Consider the following 19,850-nt stretch of genomic DNA (forward strand, 5'->3'; position numbering starts at 1 on the left):
AAAGCCCCACTCCAGGATTTGAGCACGTCACCTAGGCTGACCCTTTAGTGCAGTACTAAGTGAATGCTGCATTGTCAGAGGTGTTGTCTTTCAGACAGGACTTCAAACTGAGGCCCTCTGAATGTGAAAGATCCCATGGTACTACTTAAGATGATCAGGGAATTATCCTGGTGACATGGCTAGCATTCCCGCCTTAACCAAAAATGATAATGTTTTTCATTTGCTGTTTGAGTGCCTTTGCTGTGCACAAATCAGTTACCACATTTGCCTACATAACAACAATGACTACACTTCAAAATTATTCCATTAGCTGTGACGTGCTTTTGATGAACTGATAATGGGAAGGTAGTGTATATAAATATAAGGGCCTAGAAATTCATTAAGGCGCTGCCAGCTTTGCAGCCAGTTACCGCCTAAAGAGGGCTTCTGCGGCAAAAATGAGTTTGCGCTGATATTCAGCGCAGCGGTATTGGCGGCGGTAGCCGTTAGCGCTGCGCCGGCACCGATGACGTCATCGGTGTGCGCAGTGCCCCGGTTCCGCCCCGAAACCGGCCCGATCCCCATATTTAGTAGCGGCCGCCTCCTCCGAAGCGGCCGCAAACAGTGACCAGAAAACGGGGCCGTGCTGTAGCCTTAGTGGGGCGCTTTAAAGGGGAAGGTGCGGCCGGCCGCTTTTTCGGTGGCCGCCTGCCCGCACCGCCTTCCCCGGCCTCCTCCACCCGCCCCCCCGCGGCATTGCCGGCTGCTTTCCGCGAACCCGGCACTTCTCCGTGGTGCCGGGCTCATTTGCCGGCACTCTCCAGCAGCGATCTCCCCGTTGCAGGCAGCTCCCCCTTAAGAGAAGGAGGAGGCCTGCAGTACCGCAGCCTGCCGCTCCGCAGCGACTGGCACAGCGGCGCCAAGAGCCCTGAAATTCAGTGTCAGCGCCCCAAGCGGAGGCGGGCACACCCTGGTATAGCGCCCGGTTCCGAATTGGGGCGCAAACACTGAATATCTGACGATCGCTAATGGCTCCCCGCCCAGCGGTAACTTTTGGGCGCGAGCGAGCTGGCCGCCCCAAAGTGAATTTCTAGGCCAAGCTCTTTCTTTCTTAGTAATGCACATTATTTTTTCCTGATGGATGCAAGAGGTTTATAACTATATAAATTGTTGTATCTTTAAGTTAACTTTCTTTACCTATTGTAGTGAATGATTTGTTTTAGTGTTGCTGGATTCAACATAGGTGGGGATAAAAAGAAAAAGCTGCAAATGTTGCAGACCTGAAATAAACAGAAAATACATCAGCATCCGAAAAGAGAAAAAACAGGCTACCATTTCAGGTAGAGATCAGTTATAACAAAAGATTTCTGCGAAACATTAACCTATCTTTTCGTTTTTCAGATGCTGATGGTGTCTGCTGTATATTTCCAGCATTTTCTGTTTTAAAACTCAGGCTGTGTACATAATCTTAAAAGGAATGCTACAAAGTGAAGGAACGAATCTGAATTGATTAATGTACTATTCAGTACCACTTTAGTTCTTATTTACAGTCTAAACAGAGGTATCTTGCACATATCTGGATTTGAATTATTGTAACCCCACCCATTACCACAATAAAGCTAGTGGCTGTGTAACAAACAGCGACTTATTAAAGGGATCTATTTTAAATAGATAGCTAGTAGCTTCAACCAGCTGCCAAGAATGTAGATTTATACCGATGCTATAACTGATAACGAGGAATCATTTCCTTCATAAATTCAAGGATTTATATACTTTTTGAAATGGAATTTTAAAAAAAATTTCTGTGCGTTAAATTTACATAACCCCAGAGTGCCGTTATGCTGTCAGCTTTAAGAGTGATGGAATCAGTGTCATACCCTTACTGTGTGAGTATTGATCAGCCTCACTCTGACGCTGCTTGCAGTGGCACAGTAACCTCCCCCTGAGCAGGATGTTGATAATCTTCCTGTATCTTTTTCCCCCTTTCTGTGTTTCCGGAAATATTAGGAGGAATAAGGTAGTTTTTAGTGCCACATGCAGGTAGGGGTAGCTGTTGCCAGTGTGCAGCATTTACTAAAAATCATTGCAGCAAAGGACTTGTGAGCAGACCGACTGAATGAAGGAGACTTGTGAATCACCAAGCCTGCTAGGATGGGCCATTGCTGTTGCAAGCTGTATTACTGCTTTGGTTGTCTGGACAAGAGGGTAATTTAACTTCCGTTGTTTCTTTTTGTTCCACTGGCACAGGGTGGCGACTAAAGTCATGGTGCAGCCTGAGTTCAAATAATTTAGGGCTGGCTTTATGATTGTCAGAGTGTTTTTATGAGGAGGAACATCCTGTTTTATTTATAATGGCCTTGTAAGTTAACATTATTGTATTGTGAATATTGAAGATAGAGGACATACGCAAAGCTGCAGTTCAATTCACAGCTCTGTCCACGGTGATAACTTAAACTGACCATTTTCTGTCTAAAAGAACTAACTGTATAATTAGGGGCCAACCCCAAAAAGGGTTTTTTTGTTCACTATTTTAGCCTATATTTTAATAATGTTGCTCTACCACTGCTATTTTTTGATTTGAATGGGAGGGGAAAATCACAATGTGGTAGCTTTTCATTCTTGAAGTTAGTTTTTCACTCACAGATTTCTGGCTTTCCAGTGTTAACACAAGCTTGTTTTTGTTGGTTTTAGACTTGATTTGGATATTATTGTTAAGTTTGTCGAACAGCGTTTGTAATTTACTAACCTTCTGTAACTACTGAATGTTTCACAGCTCACAGATAATCCTGGATGTAGAGGTAACAGAAAAGGTACCTTCTCAGTTCAGTAGATAATAAGAAGGCCTCAGTGAGTTACTGTGATGAAGAATAGATTGAGGTCTTTGTAGAAAATACGTCAAATAAAATCTCCAGGGGAGTATGTTGGTAATTAATTATACTTGTGAACGCTTACCTCAGAACAGCCGTTTGTCAGGAAATGCAGAATAGACTGTAATATAGGGGTAGATTTCCATCTTCATTGCCTGGGCAATAATTCGGCGGAGTGGATCGCCCGCCTGTTCTAGAACCCACCTGATTTTCATTCCATTGATTTCACCGGGTGGGCAGGGTTAAAATCACCCTGCTATTGCAATTCCCTACTTTTTGTATTCTAAATTTTTCTATCCTTATTTGCAGAATGAAAATGCCCTTATCAAAGAGAAAGAACTCTCCATTGAGCTTGCTCATATCAGGGAGGAAGTAGGTAAGCTGAACAATGAAATGTACCACAAGTATTGCTGTCTGTCTGCTAACTATGTATTTTGTCTATATAGTTCCTACAAAAGCAATGTACAGAAATATTTTTATGGGTCCGATGGCTGCTTTTGTCCCAGCAATAGTTCATCCTGTTGATATGGTGATGAGGTCACAACTTGGTTCAGTCATAGCCAGAGTGTCATCAAGCAGTTTTCTCACCCTTTTAAATTATGCATACTCTTCTTATGCATCTCATAAGCTTAATTACACTGTTGAATGAATATCTACAGTTTTGTTCCAACTTTGCTTCATGTTAATGGATGCTTTCAGGTCTTGGCTGCTAGTACAGCCTAACTGAAATAATTGTTAAACTGTAGTAATACATACTTTCTGAATCATTGTGAGTCATTTCCAAATAAGATGCGTCATTCCTTTAGGCTGAGGTACAGACAGGAGTTTAATAAACTGAATAAAATGAACACTTTGGAACATCTGAAAGTTATGTGTATAAGTGTACCTTGAATTATAAAGGCATGAGAGATAGACTGCGCTTAGCTAAATTGGTTGCACATTTATCTAGGTGTACTGGTAGAAAATAACAATAAAAGTATTACTGAGGAAGAATTAAAAACTGATCATTGTAAGATCAAGATTAATTTGGGAACCAAGCAAATGTTTACACTAATAAAAGCATGGTGAACCACTTTAATTTAGTACATTTAGCTTTAAATATTCAGTTTCAATTTAGAAAGAGAGGACAACCTGCACTCTAAGGGCTCGAATTTCCAAGCCCCGTGGAGGCGGGTTTGGAGGCGGGAGTGGTGGGAAAATTGCAGAATCGGGGGGCAGGAACACATCCCGCCCCCAACCCGCCTCCGTGCCAATGTCCCAGGAGGCGGGGACCTGACCTGTGCTGGGAGCCGCCTCACCGAGGTGGGAAGGGGATTAGTGCCAATTAACTGCCTGTTAACAGGTAGTTAACAGGTAGTTTTTGCCTAATCCCTATTTTTAGCCCTGAAGTGTGGGCTTCCCGACGGCTCCGAACCACGCCAAGTTAGCGAGGCGGACCGTCGGTCTGAAGGGGTTGGAGGGTCGAGATATCCGTTGTGCAGGTGAGTGATGGGTGCATGTGTGCAGAGGTAAGTGTGTGAGGTAAGTGTAAAGTGTTTTAATAAGTTTTACTTACCTTTACTTTCTCCTGCAGGCTTCCTTCCTTCAGTTCTCGGGAGTCCCTCAGTTCACCGGCACAGAAAGCAGAATGGCCGCTGAAATGTCAAAAGCTGCAGCATTCTGCTTTCTGGTCTGGAAAGATCTCTAAATGAGTCTGAGTAGAAGGACTCAAGTTAGAAGACAGATTGTCAGTGTTTGACAGCTTCACAGAGCTGATTTTTCATCTGCCAAAAGCTCTTGACAGATGAAATGTCAATCACTGACGTCACCAGTAACCAGGTGTCCCTTAATCGGCCTGCTGAGCCCGCTGGGCGGGCTTAACAAGGTCAATCAAGGGAAAATAGCGTGGGTTGGCCACAAGTCGATGGAGGCGGGACTACAACTCAAAAAGTGGGAGTCCCGCCTCCATCACGTCCCCATTGACAAAATCCAGCCCTAAGAGAGGCCCAGCCACTAAATATAGCGCCATATCATGTTTACAGCTGGGGAAGGAGGGACTGAATGACACGGTTATAAAAACACGTCTAATTAGCTGATAATGGAACAGTATTAATGCAGATTGTAAGACAAGACCACAGTCAGGATTGCCCTATCCTCCCAGATGGTGGAAACTGTCTAGTACTATTCATTAGAAATATCATTCAGGATTGTAAGGACAAAAATATCTTCAAATAATCAGGTACTTTCCCTTGCATAATCTTGAATGTCATTTAATTTCATCTCTATATAAACACTGCAGAATGCCACCTATAGACTAATATAACACCATTATCATAGTTCTAGACACTAAACAGAACTTGGGAAATAATAGCAAAAAACAGAGCATTACAAAAAAGGAAATACATTATTAAAAAAAAAACTTCTATAGCTTCTTTGGGGGAATTTAAAAAGAGAATCTCACCAGCACGGTCCTTAAAAAACATGGCCTGTTTCATGTGAAATCGGTACTGTCAGCTACCTGCACTATTCATTGGCTATGCACCTGTTAGAAAGAGTGGTAAATTAGGCATCACTCACCCCACTTAAAGACAACCAGCACCTCTTAAAGGGGAACTGCATTCTGCCTGCAGACAGCAGGGAATGATTCTGAAGAAAGAAATGGCTGCATAACCTGCAGATCAGGCCCCAAGTTTCTCCAATACCATTTTAGAGACCCTGGTCCAGACAGTGGAGATTCTGCTCCCCCTGGGGGGAAAAAGCACTCCAGCCAACACCGCTGTCAGTGGGAAGAGGTTGCAGAGGTTAATGCCAGGCGCTTAGCTCCCAGGACATGGCTGCAATGGAAGATAAAGTTCAGTGACTTCACCAGGGTTGTCAAGGTAAGAACACAGCTTTCTTACTCTCTGCTCACACCTTCACGACCTGCAGCCTCACTACTCACAATACTCCCCTCCCTGCCTCGCTCTCCTACTATCACTGCACCACACCACTCCACCTTCTTCCCCTCCTACTCACACACTCTGATCCTCCTATTGTCATCACTATTGCAACCCTCACTTCCCCACACATCGCATCTTTTACACAACATACAAACAATCTGACCATGACAAGCACATTCTCTAAACACCACAAAAGGACATAATTAACACAGCCCCTTCTTTCTTGAGGAGAAGGTCGCACACAACATGAGGCAGGAGTCAGAGGAGGCTGAATCCGCCTGCTCATCCTGTCCCCTGTGGAAGAACACATGCTGGTTCTCATGGGCAGGTGGGGATAGTCATGGCTGTGGCGAGAAGCATCACTAGAGGAGACTTCATGTAATGTTTCTTCACAAGTATTCACAACTTATACTCTTTTTCCTTTAGTTCTATCTCACCCTACATCCTCTGTGTGACACACTGCAGCTCCTATCACCAGCCACTCACCTCTCTCTGCTCTTTCTTCACACTAACAGCTAACCCTTGTCAATCTCTTTCATTTCAGGTGCTGAAAATGTGGATGTTCTTGTGCCATTTTAGGAAGAAGAGGCCAGTCTTCTTGAAGATGCATTGCCACTCAGTCTGACCCCAGAGACTGGCACCTCGCATATTTTAGAAGAGGGGGCTTTCACGTGGTGAATCACCAGCCACAAGTGTGCAGGAGCTAAGGCGGGGGTAGGAAACCACAGATGCCAGCTCGCCGGAGCGTGAGATCTCATACTAGCTCTACTGCACTGGGACGCAGATGCTGACCTCCAAGGCCCAGGCAACCAAAGAAGGCTATGGGCATATACCAGGAAATGCTAGATGCACTGGGCAACCTGCTCGCAAGCTTCCGCACAATGTCGCAGAGCATGGAGGCGTCCAGCTCCAACCTGTGTCGGGGCTTCACGCAGAACTTGGAACACATGCTGTCCAACATGGAGAGAGTGATTGGCTCCATCAACACCACAGTGGCCCTAACCATGATGGAGCCTCTGCTGACAGCTCTGATAGCTGCCAATGGAAGCTCAGTTGGCTGTTATCTTGGCTCTGGGGGCCAGTGCTGATGAGCGTTCAGTACGTCACCTCACTCCTGCACTCTGTTCTCTCACAGAGCAGTAGGAGTGTTGAAACGCAGTTCCATGATGGCCTAGCTCCATGGGATAGGCAATTGCTCTCCTCTCCGCCAATGCCCTCGTTAGTGGCACACAGCCAGCTGGGCCTGACTTCCCCAGCCCACACCGAGGTGCTACAGGCTGCAGCCTGGCCCTCAAGGCCCAGAGCTTCTTGAGATCGCCCACCACAGCCATCTGAAGTGTCCTCAATGGAAGCTTGTAAAATAGGCATGGGACAATCTAATTTCTAGGCCCCTATGCTACAAAGAAATATGAATAAGTCAAACATGCTTTTGTTTTCCACTGTTGATTCGTTGAATACTTTTTCTTTAAATGATAATTGTTTATGACATTGTTAGAAGGGTTGCTGACCCTGCAACTGTGAGGGAGCTGAATTAATTTAAATAGTTGAATCTGAGGCACCCTTAGATTAATGACTGCAGCCACTGATGTTCCTTCAGCTCCCTCACACTGCTGGTCTAAGTAACTTGTTTAAGATAGTTCCATTTATATTGTGATTAGCATCACCATTTTTTTTTTTAAAAGCATAAAAATAATAAAACAATGGCCGTAATTTTATCGATCGATGCAGCTTGGGAGTGGGTCAGCTGCTTTCTGGGTTCCAGTCCCGCCCCCAACTTCATCTGGCCCACGGACGTGATCTTACATCAATTAGTCTTGTTAAGCCTGCCCTGCGGGCTTGCCAGCCAATTAAGAAGAAGCCGATCAGATGACATCATTTGATGACGCGTCATCTGCCGGTTTTCTTAAAGGGACCACGCACAATTTTTTTTGACAGCTCATTTCTCAGTGTTTGACAGCATTGAGGTGCTGCAAACACGGACAATGACTGTTCACAGGCGAGTTCTTGCACCCAGGCTCTCCAGTGACTCCCTCCTTAGGCTAGAACAGATGGCAGCTGCAGGTGAGGTTACAGAAGCGATCTGTCACTGGTGAGAGAAGTTCTCCAAATGAGGTAGGATTACACATACAATTCAAAACTTGTTACCTACAAAACTTGGCACCATGGGTGGTTCTGCTGCACAGTACGGGAGGAAAAAGAGTGGGAGAGCTATAGTGATAGGGGATTCTATTGTAAGGGGAATAGATAGGCGTTTCTGCGGCCGCAAGCTAGACTCCAGGATAGTATGTTGCTTCCCTGGTGCAAGAGTCAAGGATGTCTCAGGGCAGCTGCAGGGCATTCTGGAGGGGGAGGGTGAACAACCAGTTGTCGTGGTGCATATAGGCACCAACGATATAGGTAAAAAATGGGATAAGATCCTAAAAGCTGAATATAGGGAGTTAGGAGGTAAATTAAAAAATAGGACCTCAAAAGTTGTAATCTCAGGATTGCTACCAGTGCCACGTGCTAGTCAGAGTAGAAATAGAAGGATATTTCAGATGAATATGTGGCTAGAGGAATGGTGCAAGGGGGAGGGATTCAAATTCCTGGGACATTAGAACTGGTTCTGGGGGTGGTGGGACCAGTACAAACTGGATGGTTTGCACCTGGGCGGGACCAGGACCGATGTCCTCGGGGGAGTGTTTGCTAGTGCTGTTGGGGAGGGTTTAAACTAAAATGGCAGGGGCTTGGGAACCTGTGCAGGGAGACAGAGGAAAGGGAAGCAAGGATAGAAACAAAAGACATGAAGGAGAAAAGCAAAAGTGGAAGGCAGAGAAATCAAGGGTGTAAATCAAACAGGGCTACAGTAAATAATAATTCTAAATGGACTAAGAGTGTTAAAAAAACAAGCCTGAAGGCTTTGTGTCTTAATGCGAGGAGCATTCATAATAAGGTGGATGAATTAGCTGCGCAAATAGATGTAAACGGATATGATATAATTGGAATTACAGAGACATGGCTCCAGGATGACCAAGGCTGGGAATGCAACATCCAGGGGTATTCAATATTCAGGAAGGACAGGCAAAAAGGAAAAGGAAGTGGGGTAGCATTGCTGGTTAAAGAGATTAACACAATTGTAAGGAAGGATATTAGCTCTGATGATGTGGAATCTGTATGGGTAGAGCTGAGAAATACCAAGGGGCAGAAAATGTTAGTGGGAGTTGTATACAGACCCCCAAACAGTAATGCTGAGGTTGGGGATGGCATTAAATGGGAAATTAGAGATGTGTGCAATAAGGGCACAGCAGTTATCATGGGTGACTTTAATCTACATATAGATTGGGCTAACCAAATTAGTAGCAGTACTGTAGAGGAGGAATTCCTAGAGTGTATACGGGATGGTTTCCTGGACCAATATGTCAAGGAACCAACTAGAGATCAGGCCATCTTAGACTGGGTATTCTGTAATGAGAAAGGATTAATTAGCAATGTTGTTGTGTGAGGCCCCTTGGGGAGGAGCGATCATAATATGATAGAATTCTTCATTAAGATGGAGAGTGAAGTAGTTGACTCAGAGACCAGTGTCCTGAATTTAAATAAAGGAAACTACGATGGTATGAGGCGCAAGTTGGCTAGGATGGATTGGGGAACGTTACTTAAAGGGTTGATGGTGGATAGGCAATGGCAAACATTTAAAGATCGCATGGATGAACTACAGAATTTGTTCATCCCTGTTTGGCATAAAAATAAAACAAAAAAGGTGACTCAACCGTGGCTAACGAGGGAAATTAGGGATAGCATAAGATCCAAGGAGAGGACATATAAATTGGCCAGAAAAAGCAGCAAACCTCAAGATTGGGAGCAGTTTAAAATTGGCGGCAGGCCAGTTAGGCCCCGCAGCGGTGGTGGACTTGGGTGAAGTGGCGGCGGCGGAGCGAGGATAAAAGCGGCGGCAGACCAGGTAGGCCCCACAGCGGCGGCAGACGTGGGTGAAGCGGCGGCAGCGGAGCGAGGTTAAAAGTGGCAGCAGACCAGGTAGGCTGCACAGCGGCGGCGGACCTGGGTGAAGCGGCGGCAGTGGAGCGAGGTTAAAAGCGGCGGCAGACAAGGTAGGCCCCACAGCGGCGGCGGACCTGGGTGAAGCGGCGGCGGCGGGGTGAGGTTAAAAGCGGCAGCAGACCAGGTAGGCCCCACAGCGGCGGCGGACGAGGGTGAAGCGGCGGCAGACCAGGTAGGCCCAACAGCGACGGCGGACCTGGGTGAAGTGGCGGCAGCGGAGCGAGGTTAAAAGCGGCGGCAGACCAGGTAGGCCCCACAGCAGTGGCGGACCTGGGTGAAGCGGTGGCGGCAGAGCAAGGTTAAAAGCGGCAGCAGACCAGGTAGGCCCCACAGCAGCGGCGAACCTGTGTGAAGCGGCGGCAGCGGAGTGACGTTAAAAGCGGCGGCAGACCAGGTAGGCTTACCAATCTCAGAGTGGGAGAGAGAGAAGTAAAAAGTAATCGAAGTGTGACGTCACCAGAAAGCAGGTAAGTGATTGGTTGGTGAGTATTTCTCTCTTTCTCCTTTTTTCCAAACTCAAACTCTGTGGTTTATAGTTTCTAAGCACTCTGTGGTGTAGCGGGTCTGTTGGTAAACAAGGGCCCTCGAGTATATCATTTAATTATAGTGTAATTGGTGGCATTGATTTGATTTAATTTAATTTAAATTAATTAAAGGGTAAGTCATGGCAGGAGAGCTCGGCCCCGGGTATGCCCCTCCTGCGCTATGTGGGAAATCAGGGACACTTCCTGTGTCCCTGACGACCATGTGTGCAGGAAATGTATCCAGCTGCAGCTACTGGCAGACCGCATTGCGGCGCTGGAGCTGCGAGTGGATACATACTGGAGCATTCGCAATGCTGAGGAGATCGTGGATATCACATTTAATCAGTTGGTCACACTGCAGGTAAAGGTTGCACAGGCACAAAGGGAATGGGTGACCACCAGGCAGAGTAGTAGGCGCAGGCAGGTAGTGCAGGAGTCCCCTGTGATCATCCCCCTCTCAAACATATATACCACTTTGGATACTGTTGGGGGGGATGGCTTATCAGAGGAAGGCAGCAGCCGCCAACTTCCTGCCACCAGGGGTGGTTCTGCTGCACAGGACGGAAGGAAAAAGAGGGATAGAGCTAGAGTAATAGGGGATTCTATTGTAAGGGGAATAGATAGGTGTTTCTGCGGCCGCAAACAAGACTCCAGGATGGTGTGTTGCCTCCCTGGTGCAAGGGTCAAGGATGTCTCAGAGCGGCTGCAGAACATTTTGGAAGGGGAAGGTGAACAGCCAGTTGTCGTGGTGCATATAGGTACTAACAATATAGGTAAAAAATGGGATGAGTCCTAAAAGCTGAATATAGGGAGTTAGGAGGTAAATTAAAAAATAGGACCTCAAAGGTAGTAATCTCAGAATTGCTACCAGTGCCACGTGCTAGTCAGAGTAGAAATAGAAGGATATTTCAGATGAATACGTGGCTAGAGGAATGGTGCAAGGGGGAGGGATTCAAATTCCTGGGACATTGGAACTGGTTCTCGGGGAGGTGGGACCAGTACAAACCGGACGGCTTACACCTGGGCAGGACCAGGACCGATGTCCTAGGGGGAGTGTTTGCTAGTGCTCCGGGGGAGGGTTTAAACTAAAATGGCAGGGGGTTGGGAACCTGAGCAGGGAGACAGAGGAAAGGGAAACAAGGATAGAAGCAAAAGACAGGAAGGAGAAAAACAAAGGTGGCAGTCAGAGAAATCAAGGGTTTAAATCAAACATGGCCACAGAAAAATAATAATTCTAAAAGGTCTAAGAGCGTTAAAAAAACAAGCCTGAAGGCTTTGTGTCTTAATGGGAGGAACATTCTTAATAAGGTGGATGAATTAGCTGCGCAAATAGAGGTAAACGAATATGATATGATTGGGATTATGGAAGCATGGCTCCAGGGTGGCCAAGGCTGGGAACTCAACATCCAGGGGTATTCAGTATTCAGGAAAGATAGGCAAAAAGGAAAATGAGGTGGGGTAGCATTGCTGGTTAAAGAGGAGATTAACACAATTGTAAGGAAGGATATTAGCTCTGATAATGTGGAATCTGTATGGGTAAAACTGAGAAATACCAAGGGGCAGAAAATGTTAGTGGGAGTGGTATATAGACCTCCAAACAGTAATGCGAAGGTTGGGGATGGCATTAAACGGGAAATTAGAGAAGCATGCAATAAGGGCACAGCAGTTATCATGGGTGATTTTAATCTACATATAGATTGGGCTAACCAAATTAGTAACAATACTGTGGAGGAGGAATTCCTGGAGTGTATACGGGATGGTTTCCTGGACCAATATGTTGAGGAACCAACTAGAGATCAGGCCATCTTAGACTGGGTATTATGTAATGAGAAAGGATTAATTAGCAATCTTGTTGTGCGAGGCCCCTTGGGTTGGAATGATCATAATATGATAGAATTCTTCATTAAGATGGAGAGTGAAGTAGTTGACTCAGAGACGAGGGACCTGAATTTAAATAAAGGAAACTACGATGGTATGAGGCATGAGTTGGGTAGGATTGATTGGGGAATGTCACTCAAAGGGTTGACGGTGGATAGGCAATGGCAAACATTCAAAGATCGCATGGATGAACTACAGAATTTGTTCATCCCAGTTTGGCATAAAAATAAAACAAAAAAGGTGACTCAACCGTGGCTAACAAGGGAAATTAGGGATAGCATAAGATCCAAGGAGAGGACATATAAATTGACCAGAAAAAGCAGTAAACCTGAGGATTGGGAGCAGTTTAGGATTCAACAAAGGAGGACAAAGGGATTAATTAGGAAGGGGAAAATAGAGTATGAGAGAAAGCTTTCAGGGAACATAAAAACTGACTGTAAAAGCTTTTATAGATATGTGAAGAGAAAAACATTGGTGAAGTCAAGCGTAGGTCCCTTGCAGTCAGAATCAGTGGAATTTATAATGGGGAACAAAGAAATGACAGACCAATTAAATACATACTTTGGTTCTGTCTTCACAAAGGAGGACACAAATAACCTCCCAGAGATGTCGGGGAACCTAGGGTCTAATGAGAGGGAGGAACTGAAAGAAATCAGTATTTGTAGGGAAATGGTGTTGGGGAAATTGATGGGATTGAAGACCGATAAATCCCCAGGGCCTGATAATCTACATCCTAGGATACGTAAGGAAGTGGCCCTAGAAATAGTAGATGCATTGCTGGTCATCTTCCAAAATTCGATAGACTCTGGAACAGTACCCATGGATTGGAGGGTAGCTAATGTTACCCCACTATTCAAAAAAGGTGGTAGAGAGAAAACGGGAATTATAGACCGGTAAGCCTGACGTCGGTAGTGGGGAAAATGCTAGAGTCCATTATAAAAGATGTAATAGCAGAGAACTTGGAAAACAGTGACAGGTGACAGGATCGGACAAAGTCAACATGGATTTACAAAAGGTAAATCATACTTGACTAATCTACTGGAATTTTTTGAGGATGTAACTGGTAGAATAGATAAGGGAGAACCAGTGGATGTAGTGTATTTGGACTTTCAGAAGGCTTTTGATAAGGTCCCGCATAAGAGATTGGCGTGCAAATTTAAAGCACATGGGATTGGGGGTAAGGTACTGACTTGGATACAGAACTGGTTGGCAGACAGGAAGCAAAGAGTTGAAATAAACGGGTCTTTTCCGAGTGGCAGGTAGTGACTAGTGGGGTACTGCAGGGATCGGTGCTAGGACCCCAGCTATTCACAATATATATTAATGATGTAGATGAGGGAACTAGAAGTAATATCTCCAAGTTTGCAGACGACACAAAGCTGGGTGGGCGTGTGTGCTGTGAGGAGGATGCCGAGAAACTCCAGTATGATTTGGACAGGTTGGGTGATTGGGCAGATGCATGGCAGATGCAGTATAATGTGGATAAATGCGAGGTAAACAGGAAGGCTATTTATTATCTGAACGGCAATAAATTGGGATAAGGGGAAGTGCAACGAGACCTGGGTGTCCTTGTGCACCAGTCGCTGAAGATAAGCATGCAGGTGCAGCAGGCGGTTAAGAAGGCAAATGGTATGTTGGCCTTCATAACGAGAGGATTCGAGTACAGGAGCAAGGATGTCTTGCTGCAGTTGTACAGGGCCTTAGTGAGACCACACCTTGAGTATTGTGTGCAGTTTTGGTCGCCTTATCTGAGGAAGGATGTGCTTGACATGGAGGGAGTGCAGCGAAGATTCACCAGACTGATACCTGGGATGGCAGGAATGACGTATGAAGAGAGATTGGGTCAATTCGGCTTATATTCGCTGGAGCTTAGAAGAATGAGAGGGGATCTCATTGAAACTTCTAAAATTTTAACAGGACTAGACAGATTAGATGCAGGAAGGCTGTTCCCGATGGCGGGGGAGTCCAGAACCAGGGGTCACAGCCTAAGGATAAGGGGTAAGCCATCTAGGACTGAGATGAGGAGGAATTTCTTCACCCAGAGAGTGGTGAACCTATGGAATTCTCTACCACAGAAGGCAGTTGAGGCCAACTTATTAAATATATTCAAGAAGGAGTTAGATATATTTCTTAAGGCTAAAGGGATCAAGGGATATGGGGAGAAAGCAGGGACAGGATACTGAATTTGGATGATCAGCCATGATCTCATTAAATGGCGGAACAGGCTCAAGGGGCTGAATGGCCTACTCCTGCTCCTATCTTCTATGTTTCTAAAAGTCTAAATGCATTAAAAATGAATTTCCCAACATTTTCTTACCTCTGAAACTCACCAGTGCACCATTGGATCCTTCACACCACTTCTGCAGCTGTCATCAATGCAGAAACATTACAGCAGACTCACAACACGCCACACTTACCTGGTGTGGTGTCCGGACGTTGGGAAATCCAAAGTAGAAGTGTCAAAATTGCAAAAGAGCCTGTTAACTGCCTGTTAACTACCTGTTAACAGGCAGTTAAGTGGCTATAATCCTCTTCCCGCTGCTCGGTGTCGGGTCCATGCACAAATCAGGGACCCGACACTTGGGAAGATTGATTGGAGGCGGGTTGACAGCGAGTTTCCTGCCCGCTGTCAATCTTTGTGATTTTGCCGGATGTACCCGCCTCCAAACCCGACCCCTGAGCACCGGCAAAATTCCGGCCATAGTTAATGTCAGTCATGGTTCTTTGCAAATGATTTTTTAAATGGATCCTGTTGATAAGACTCCTTCTTCTGCTTCAGTGCCTCATAATTATTCCGATTAAACGTAATATACTTCGTATCTACTCACCCAGCATGATAGGCCGATTGGCCTACTCCTGCTCCTATTTCTTATGTTCTTATAATTAAGGGTTACGGGGAGCGGGCAGGAATTTGGACATGAGTCTAGGTTCGGATCGGTCATGGCCCTGTGGTAGCGGAGCGGGCCCAGGGGCCGTGTAGCCTGATCCTGCTCCTATTTCGTGTGTCTAATTCTGTTAGATTCAGGAGATGGTTCTGTGATAGTGGATTGGCGGTTAGATCAGATCAGCCATGATCTTTATGAATGGCGGAGCAGGCTCGAGGGGCCGATTGGCCTACTCCTGCTCCTATTTCTTATGTTCTTATGTTCTTATGTACTCCAATCATAATTTTTAATAATGGGAATATTTTAATAAAAATGAGTTAGATTCATTTTTCAATTGCTATGGATTGTGCTGGCAAGGCGCATTTTACAGTGATATTGCAACATCAAAATTTTATGATGTGGTTGTGATTATTACTTTATTCCTAACTAGCTGGAGTGCCCGGCGGTGCCGAGGCTTTTCGAGGGCATGTTGTTGTTGGAGAGAGAGAGAGAGCGACTGGGGGAAGAGAGAGAGCGACTGGGGGGGAAGAGAGAGACCGACTGGGGGGGGAAGAGAGAGAGCGACTGGGGGGGAAGAGAGAGAGCGACTGGGGGGGGAAGAGAGAGAGCGACGGGGGGGGAAGAGAGAGTGTGACTGGGGGGGGGAAGAGAGAGAGCGACTTGGGGGGAAGAGAGAGAGCGACTGGGGGGGAAGAGAGAGAGCGACTGGGGGGGAAGAGAGAGAGCGACTGGGGGGGAAGAGAGAGAGCGACTGGGGGGGGAAGAGAGAGAGCGACTGGGGGGGGAAGAGAGAGAGCGACTGGGGGGGAAGAGAGAGAGCGACTGGGGGGGGAAGAGAGAGAGCAACTGGGGGGGAAGAGAGAGCGACTGGGGGGGAAGAGAGAGAGCGACTGGGGGGGGAAGAGAGAGAGCGACTGGGGGGGAAGCGAGAGAGCAACTGGGGGTGAAGAGAGAGAGCGATTGGGGGGGAAGAGAGAGAGCGACTGGGGGGGAAGAGAGCGCGACTGGGGGGGGAAGAGAGAGAGCGACGGGGGGGGAAGAGAGAGAGCGACTGGGGGGTCAGAGAGAGAACGACTGGGGGGGGGAAGAGAGAGAGCGACGGGGGGGGGGAAGAGAGAGAGCGACTGGGGGGGGGAAGAGAGAGAGCAATGGGGGGAAGAGAGAGAGCAACTGGGGGGGAAGAGAGAGAGCGCGACTGGGGGGGAAGAGAGAGAGCGCGATGGGGGGAAGAGAGAGAGCGCGACGGGGGGGGAAGAGAGAGAGCGCGACGGGGGGGAAGAGAGAGAGCGTGATGGGGGGGAAGGTGGCCCGATGGACCCCTGCGAAGGAAGGAAGAAGGTAAGCTTTCCCACCCCCTCACTCTTTCCCTCCCTGTCCCACCCTTCACTCTTTCCTCCCTCACCTCTCTCTCCCTCCCCCGTCTCTCCCTGCTTTACTCTCCCTCCCCCTCTCCTCACGCTCTCCCTCCCTCACCCTCTCTCTCTCCCTCCCCGTCTCTCTCCTGCTTTACTCTCTCTCCCTCACTCCCCCCCGCCCTGCCCTCCCCCCTCTCTCCCTCTCTCGCTCCCCTCCCCCACCCTCTCTCGCTCCCCCTCCCCCCACCCTCTCTCGCTCCCCTCCCCCCACCCTCTTTCGCTCCCCCACCCTCTCTCGCTCCCCTCCCACCACCCTCTCGCTCCCCTCCCCCACCCTCTCGCTCCCCTCCCCCCACCTCTCTCTCTCCTCCCCCACCCTCTCTCTCTCTCCTCCCCCCACCCTCTCTCTCTCTCCTCCCCCCACCCTCTTTCTCTCTCCTCCCCCCCACCCTCTCTCTCTCTCCTCCCCCACCCTCTCTCTCTCCTCCCCCACCCTCTCTCTCTCCTCCCCACCCTCTCTCTCTCCCCTCCCCACCCTCTCTCTCTCTCCCCTCCCCCACCCTCTCTCTCTCTCCTCCCCCACCCTCTCTCTCTCTCTCCCCTCCCCCACCCTCTCTCTCTCTCTCCCCTCCCCCACCCTCTCTCTCCCCTCCCCCACCCTCTCTCTCTCCCCTCCCCACCCTCTCTCTCTCCCCTCCCCCACCCTCTCTCTCTCCCCTCCCCCCACCCTCTCTCTCCCCTCCCCCACCCTCTCCCTCTCCCCTCGCCCCACCTTCTCTCTCTCCCCTGCTCTCCTCCCTCTCCCCCTCCTCCTCCTCCCTCTCACCACCTCCCTCTCACCACCTCCCTACCCCCTTCCTCCCTCTCCTCCCTCCTTCCTCCCTCTCCTCCCCCCTCTCCCTCTCCCCTGCCCGAGCCCTCATCCCCCGCTCCAATCCTTCTTTCCGCCCCGGGGCCCGGGCCTCGGCACCTGGATGAACGCGTTCCCTCGGCCGTCACCCTGATGCCGTTGGCCGTGAGGCAAAGACATGGCCCAGCTGAGTCCAGCGCCCCGGTCAGCTCGAGGTCCGCAGCCGCTGTTCGTCCGCAGGCCACAAAGCACCCGAGCCCAGCGCCGGCGATGTCTCCACGGAGCTCCGTGCCCCCCCCACGCACTGACATGGCCCCGCCCTCCCGAGCTGGCTTGAAGAGCGCCGATTGTGGCTGAGAGACGGCCGGCGGGCCCGGTTGCCAGGGTAACCCTTCCCGCTCTCCAAGCCCCGCCCGAGATCAGCACTCCCGAGAGCCCAGCCCCGCCCGCCCGAGCCGAGCGGGGAACAGAGAGACGCCGCTTCTCAGCTGCTCCTGCTGCGCGCGCACCCTTTACTAAGGTAGCGGCGCTCGGCTGAGGCCTGCCCCTCCAGCCTTCACAAAGATGGCGGCGATCGGGGGCCGCTTGTTGACTGGGGCCGGGAGGTGCCTAGCTCGGGCGTGGGTGCGGAGGAGATGCCGAGGCTTCGAGGCCTACCTGGAAAAACGGGGAAAGGTAGGAAAATTAATGAGATTAGATAAAAGATTTAGAAAATAATTAACTTTTTTTAAAAACAATATGTGTTTTAAAAGCAACGTTTTTTTTAAAGACGCAGAAAGCGGGAAAATGAAAGGAAAAGTTTGGAATCAAGATGGCGGCGACTCACCTCGGTTCAGAACGATAAGGCCCGCCCACACACGCACCGACCGATTGGTCGACCGTCAGGTCACCAAAGCGTAGGATTGGTCAATCGTCCCGTCACTCGACTGTAGGAGGGCCCGGCCGCACGCACCAGGAACCCGGCGTACGATTGGTCAACCTCGAGGTCACTCTGTCGCTAATGAGCGGATAATGAGATGCTAATGAGCGGAATTTTGAACGTTTTTCGGATACTGCGGGCGCGATTTTCGTCCGGCCAAAACGTAAATACGCTTACCACCGTTTCGGAAAGGTAAGCTTTCTTTCGACGTAACGCACGCGTAGGTACGCTCTATAACTTTCGAGCGCATAGCCGGACAGACGCACACGTGAGGACAGACAGACAGAAGGACAGACAGAAGGACAGACAGATAGACAGACAGAACGATCTGTTTATATATATAGATGATGGTTCAGAAACATGAAACATTTAGCTGAGACTGTATCTCAAAGTCCACCATGAAATAATATAAACATACATTTTAAATTGTAATTAGGCATTTTGCTGAAAACCATTCTGAAACTCAAAATATAATCACTGAAATACATGATGATTGTTCAGATTAATCAAATCATTATTGTTGGGTCTACTTCCATCAAATATGGTGACTAGCATCTTGACTTTAATTATTTATTAGAACAGTTTTGAATTAAACACAACCACATTTTAACCTAGAAATTATGGGGGTAATTTTCAATTTTGGCAGAGGTGGAAAACTGACATAGCAGAACGGATGCCCATTATACAATGGAAAGGAAAACCGTACGGGGTATATAACAGGTGGTCTTTTCGATACTTCCCAGTTTTTAAATTCTCATCCTTGTTTTCAAATCCCTCCATGGCCACGCCTCTCCCTATCTCTGTAACCTCCTCCAGCCCCGCAACCCTCTGGGTTCGCTGTGCCACTCCAATTCCGGTCTCTTGCGCATCCCCGATTTTCTTTGCTCCACCATTGGCGGTCATGCCTTCAGCTGCCAAGGCTTTAATCTCTGGCATTTCCTCCATAAAGCTCTCTGCCTCTTTACCTCTCTCTCCCCCTTTAAGTCGCTCCTTATAACCTACACTGGGATGGCAGGAATGACGTATGAGGAGAGATTGGGTCGATTAGGCGTATATTCGCTGGAGTTTAGAAGAATGAGAGGGGATCTCATTGAAACTTATAAAATTCTAACAGGACTAGACAGACTAGATGCAGGAAGGATGTTCCCGATGGCAGGGGAGTCCAGAACCAGGGGTCACAGTCTAAGGATAAGGGGTAAGCCATTTAGTACAGAGATGAGGAAGAATTTCTTCACCCAGAGAATGGTGAACTTGTGGAATTCTCTACCACAAAAGGCAGTTGAGGCCAATTCATTAAATATATTCAAGAAGGAGTTAGATATATTTCTTAAGGCTAAAGGGATCAAGGTATATGGGGAGAAAGCAGGGACAGGGTACTGAATTTGTATGATCAGCCATGATCTCATTAAATGGCGGAGCAGGCTCGAGGGGCCGAATGGCCTACTCCTGCTCCTATCTTCTATGTTTCTATGTTTCTATGTTTACCTCTTTGACCAAGCTTTTGGTCACCTGTCCTAATATCTCCTCATGTGCGCTATATAAATGCAAGTTGTTGTTGTTTGCCACCCCCACCGAAGTTGAAATTTACCCCCATTATTTCAAATATTGATGTACAATGTGTTCAGATGAAATTTCCT

The 19,850-nt window shown here is 47.9% G+C and overlaps 1 protein-coding gene across 3 annotated transcripts in view; it reads left to right on the top strand.

The window, feature by feature from the left end:
- Positions 1-19,850, top strand: part of LOC147111908 (microtubule-associated tumor suppressor candidate 2-like) — a 901,351-nt gene that overhangs the window by 783,889 nt on the left and 97,612 nt on the right. For all 3 annotated transcript variants that reach the window (XM_085999292.1, XM_085999294.1, XM_085999293.1), the window contains one exon: positions 3,156-3,222. In XM_085999292.1, the coding sequence (XP_085855418.1) occupies positions 3,156-3,222 (67 nt within the window). The remainder of the gene's footprint in view (positions 1-3,155; positions 3,223-19,850) is intronic.

Source organism: Somniosus microcephalus, chromosome 10, assembly GCF_052327205.1.
Source record: "Somniosus microcephalus isolate GS21.2 chromosome 10, FLI_Smic_1.0, whole genome shotgun sequence".
Classification (NCBI taxonomy): domain Eukaryota; kingdom Metazoa; phylum Chordata; class Chondrichthyes; order Squaliformes; family Somniosidae; genus Somniosus; species Somniosus microcephalus.